Source organism: Mastigoproctus giganteus, chromosome 9, assembly GCF_048544385.1.
Source record: "Mastigoproctus giganteus isolate SK-2022 chromosome 9, ASM4854438v1, whole genome shotgun sequence".
Taxonomy (NCBI): Eukaryota; Metazoa; Arthropoda; class Arachnida; order Uropygi; family Thelyphonidae; genus Mastigoproctus; species Mastigoproctus giganteus.
In genome coordinates this window covers 181,588,987-181,594,986 of record NC_143583.1, presented here as the reverse complement: position 1 = coordinate 181,594,986, position 6,000 = coordinate 181,588,987, and the positions used below count along the sequence as shown (strand labels likewise).

The following is a 6,000-nucleotide window of genomic DNA, read 5'->3' as shown; positions in this document are numbered from 1 at the left end:
TATTGAAGAAAATAAGGGATGCACATCATTTTAAACTAATTTGGCACATTTATTACATTAGATAAAAAAAAATTACACACTGAAAACCTAATGGTTAGTGCTCATTAAAAGTTAGTGCTTCAAAAAAAAACAAAAAAAAAAAAAAAAAAAAAACCAATAGCTAATTTTGTACAGCCAACAAGAACCCTACAAAATAGCATATATGAAGTTTTCAAGAAGATGTCTGTAGCCACACTGTCCAGTGCATTTAACTTTAAATTAGCAGGCTGACTCACAACCACATGTTCTAGGTGCTGGCACTGGAGATGCGAGAGACGTGGGTACAAGTCTCACTGCAATCGTTCTGAAATGAAATTGTTTCAGAACGGTTTTCATTTGTCTTCTTTGGGAAGATAAAAATTAAAAACGAAATTATCTCTAGTTTGGAAAGAAAAGAGAGTTTTTAATTTAGAACTTATTAAGATTTCATAAAATAATAAGCCAAGCAACAGACATAACAGATTAGTGTTTATCCATTAAATGGATAACTAGACAATGAATTCAAATAATTAATGTAATACAGTAAATTATTAAAATTAACCAAAAAATTATTTGAGATAGTTTAGAGTCACCCCCATTACTGTTTCTACCCTCTTTTTCTCCTGAATTAAATGAATTACTTCAGTAAAAAAATAAATAAACAGTTAACTAAAATTTAGTGCACAAACCAAATTTAATTTCCCAAAAATGTATATACTAAATATAGTTTAAACTTTTATTGTATCTATTGCCATTAAAAAAATGCTTCCCATAATTGTGAGTAAAAGTTTCCTAATATAAGTGATGACCAATGTTCAAGTTTCACGGGACAGTGCAGTAAGTAATATTAATTCCTGAAAACATATTAATATAATGTTCACAATGTTTAACAACTAGTTATGAAAATTAGACAAAAAATTTCAAGATCTATCACGCAGTGATGGAAAGTTACCATGGCAGATGAATAATATAAAATATATCTGCATGATCAACATAATGATGGGGGAGGGGGGGAAATATTAACAGTCTAGCAAGCACACAAAAGAATGATAACAGCAGGCACGTGGTGTCTTTACTTTACCAATCAGCATTTCTAAGGATAAAAAAGGTGGGAAGTTATTTAAAATGGTAAATATTTAATTTTGAAACTACATTGTATAATAATATCAAAGATTAATAAACACCATTAGAAACAAGTCTAGTTAGGTTATTCAAACCTAAGAAGTCAAAAAAAAAAAAAAAAAAAAAAATCCAACCAACTGCACAACCGAAAAAAAGGAATGAAACTATTCTATGTCACTGCAAAGAACTTTTTTCTTTATACAGCTAAAACTTTCCACTTAAAAAGAATAGATGGCATCAAAAGTGAATATCAAATTGCTGGAATACTAAAATTCACATATGAATTTAAATAACTATTAGAATCATATAAGTTTTATTTATTATATATATATTTTTTGGCGTATTCAATACCAGCAAGATTAACAAGCTGTTGCTTCAGTAGAAGAAAAAAAACAAAAAGACAATGTTAAAGTTCAAAAATGATGTAGTGTAGAAATTCCTCATTGTTTTGGAAAATGGATAGGAAGACTTTTAAGAGGAGTTATAAGCTAAAATAACTGTATAATTTACAGAAACAAACCCTTGCAGATGGACCGAGAAGATTACCAAGAACCAACAATAATAAAACTTACTGTTGCTATTAATTTACTGCCTAAAATTAAAAGAATAAGATAACACTGAAGGATATAATAAAATAAAAATGCTACTTCAGAATATTCTGTGAATGGCAGTGAACTGTTTTGATATGAAAATTATACATATTATAACATATAATAGAAAATGAAATTTACAGTTAAATGTTTATTAAATTCCATTATTAATCTATTTATTAATATATTTATATTTATTAATACATTTATTAATCTAAATATGATTTAGATTAATAAATATCTAAACATGATCATTAGAATAGACAATTTGCAAAACCTAACTTAAACTAACCTGATCAACTTTGGATATGGTCGTAGCTGTAGTCATTGCAAAAAAAAAAAAAAAAACACTCCTTTATTTTATCCAAGGTCCAATAGTAGTATGAACTGACCTTCAGCTAAGAATAAAGGTCAGTTTGTATAACATGATGAGTCAAGTCTCATCACATAACCCTTTCTGAGCTATAAATTAGATATTTTACTGTAATTTTCATATCCACCATGCAATAAATATATTCCGCTTTGAAACTGCCACTTCTAAAAATCTCAGCACTGAAGCTTGAAAGGGTTAATACTTACCAACAATCATTATCTCATTGTGAGCAACTAATTGTGAGTGAGGGCTTCTACGTATTTTATTTTCAATTAAATCCCTGATTCATTATTTCATCCAAATGACCAATTAAATGATTTGTTCTAGTAACCAAAACAACAAAACACTCAGAAATTTTTACAAAACTTACAATGGCAACTGGTTTCTAATAATATAACATTCTTATTAATCATAATTAAATATCATTATTGAATAAATACATTAAGGGGCAAACTGTCCAATTCTAACACATTCATCACAAAAATATTATGATAACTACACATTGAAACACAGAAAATAAATATGGTATATATCTAAGATCAATAATTAAATCTTAAGTAATACAGTTTAAACAAGTTTCTAAAATCAGAACTGAAGAAATGCAGTTTACCTCAGAAAAAAAAAAAGCTTGTCAAGCAGAAAATTCTTTAAATTCATCTCATGTTTTTATATATAACTATTAAAAAATATTAAATAAAATATATATGAAATATATGATGCCAAAAAACACATTTGTGACTAAGTTTAATATTAATTATCTCAGTCCTGATTACAGAGATTTTCAAAATATATGCATACAAAAAATAAATAAAAAGTATACAATTAAAAAATTATGAAGGATTTTGATTACAAACTGAAATATAAAAAAATAAAATCCTTAAATTCTAAAAATTTCACCGTTGAAATAATTAAATCTGGTACATACATCTTGTCTTTAAAGGTAAAAATCTTTATAATCAGTATTCTTAACTGCAAAGAAATTGCTACATAAACACATTGGGCAACTCAAAGATAAAAAATGCATTTAAGAGCATATTGTACACTTAAAAGCATATAAACATTAAAAAATAATCAAGTATATGAATATTATATTATATTAAAAAATAATCAAGCATATTTAAATAACAAAAAACCTCATAGAAATAAAAAACTTACAGAAATTACTACTGATAAGAATTGTATAATTAATTATTTGTCATTCAAATGCATCTTAAAATAACTATAATAATTATTATTATTATTAGCCATATGGTGCATGGAAGCCCGAGGCTTATATTGCACCAGCCAAAAAAAAAATTCTGAATTACCCTGAGAGAAAGAGAGAGAGAAGTAGAAAGAAATCACCAAGAAAGAGAAGAATGATGATATCCAGCTCAGGACCTTGGGTGTGCCAAGCCCATCCTAATCAGATGTAGCAACTTATGAATAAAGACCTAACAAGTTAAAAGTTTATTATAAAATAAAATAAATTAATAACAAATAAATGTGGCTTTTTTTCATGAATAGAAATTCCCCCTTAATTAAGGACACTGATAACTATAATTCTTCTCAACTATTAAATTATTTGGGAACATTATGAATAAAGACCAATTTCAAGAAATATGCAATTGAACAAAAAGATATGTTGCTAATTATATTGTGATTATTGAACAAACACAAAGTGCTTTTTGTAGAAACAAATTTCATAAAACATTTTGTATAGAATACTGCAGATACAGAAGCAATGCAAGGTGTAACTAAAATATGCTTGTCTGGTGACAAGCATATTTTAGTTACACCAGTCAACAGTTGCTGCCAAAACTGATGCTGAAAAACAACTTCAGGAAAAAAGAAAAAAAAAGCATCTTGCATAGGAAGTAATATTCATAAAAACCATACTGAAACTTACCACATAAAATACCTATCATTTTAAAACACAGTTCCATTTTAAAATGTGTTAATATGAAGGGGGAGGAGTTATCTTTACAAAATATTCATCCCTAATATTATGCCATAATTCAAGATTGCAATTACAATATGCAATAAAAAATAAATTTATGTCTAAAGATTACTTCATGTATGGAGGAGTTACACAACTGCATCATTCTCCAAATTAATTTTAGAGCTAAATAATTATATTTCAAAGTTTCCTTCTGTTTCAGCAAAACAATATCACAAAATCAGATAAAAAAAAAAGAAAAAAAAGTGCAATATTCATGTTATCCCAATACCGAAAAATTTTGCATTTGTACCAAATTATAACTTCTTAAGAATAACAACTATCTGTCAAAGACTAACAAGTTTTATATAATTTGTTCTACTTCTAATTGGAGAATTAAAATTTATGACTATTTAATAATGATATTAAAAATTTCATCCTTTCATGAATAAATATTTTACCTCTTATAAACTTTACTAAATATTGAAAGAAAAATTTTTATAAGGAACAGTTATTAAATTTGCAAAACTTCAGAATCAGACATTCAATTATGTAAGTAAGCTCTTGAATAAATGGACAAAGCTCTTCTAGCTTTTAATAAGCCAAATCTTATCATGACCTACAAACTATTATGGATAACTGTGGTTTAGTCAAAAACATTTCCATACAATATAAATGATTGTCACTTGACTGTATCAGCACAAAATTGCTATAAATATGGAAAAGATAACTTTGATAACAAACATTAGACGATAGGTTCACAAGTTGTATGCTACAGCTCTATATCTATATTTACACTAAAAGCATTATTCATTTAAGCATTATCTGACCCTAATGAATATGAGAATATTTACTAATACAGTCTACTTATATGGTTATCAATATAATATAATATGCACACTTTTCAAAAAGAGTCTGATTGGAAGAGATGAAAACTACGATCAACAGAAAATTTTTATGCATTAAAAGATACCCGTAAATATGCGTGATCACTAACAGTTGATTATATTCTAGCAGAATATTATTATTTACAGAATTTGTAAATACCATAAAAGCTCAAATAACAGGTAACTTCTTAAGCAGCATAGTATTAAGAAATTCACACAGAATACAGTATACAGATACCAGAGGCAAAACTATAAATTCTGGCCCCCCCTCCAGAAAATTTCACAATGGCCATCATCTGATCTTTAAAAACCATACTAAACCGGCCATAAAACTACCATTGACTCTTTGAACTGCTCCAAGATGGCAGACCTGGTGGTAGGTAGTTTTGCCACTGATGGATATATATAGTTATACAACATAAACACAGAAGAAACAATTTTCTTTACAAATTATTATTCAAGTCTTTGTTCATTTGAACTTGGAAGAATACAAAGATATGTTTATTATACTTTACAGTAATCTAAAACGAAAATGAAAAAAACAACGAAAATAAGCAGAGGAAAAAGTAAATCAGGATACTCAATTCATTTGGAGACTATCTCAATGAGCATTAGATACTGATTTAACTATGCACAGCCACTATTAAAACAGATGATAAAAAAAATCAGCAGAAGGATGAAAGGACAAGAATGAACATTCTAATGCACAGCATATGGGGTGTGACAATCAAAAAGTTTGGGGACTGACTTTGAAATTGTGGTACTGTAGCAAGTTTCCTAATTCTAGCCACCCTTCAAATTCAAAAACTAATGATTCAATTGCTCATGTTCACAATCTTATCAGGAGTGATCTACATTTAATTATCCATGAAATTCCTGGTAAAATTAGTATTTCTTATGGGACATATCAATCAATCAATTTTAGCACAAGATTTGGGAATGTGATATATTTCAGCCAAGTATGTGCCTTACATCCCCACTGATGCCATACACCCATTATTCACAGAGAACAGCAAGTTCTCACCTATCAGGATCTATAGGCTCTCAATATGCTGTAGCTGATCCACAATTTGTTTCTTCCATCATTACTGG

At 27.9% G+C, this 6,000-nt stretch overlaps 1 protein-coding gene across 2 annotated transcripts in view; it reads right to left on the bottom strand.

The window, feature by feature from the left end:
- Nucleotides 1-214: 214 nt before the first annotated feature.
- The window catches only part of LOC150080925 (uncharacterized), a 102,280-nt gene continuing 96,494 nt past the window's right edge, over nt 215-6,000 (bottom strand). The window contains exon 5 of one of the 2 annotated variants that reach the window (XM_090381464.1): nt 215-343. In XM_090381464.1, coding sequence (XP_090237590.1) covers nt 287-343 — 57 coding nt within the window. In that variant the 3' untranslated portion in view covers nt 215-286. Of the gene's footprint in view, nt 344-964; nt 1,112-6,000 lie in introns of those variants that run through there. The other variant, XM_090381465.1, reaches the window with a different exon arrangement.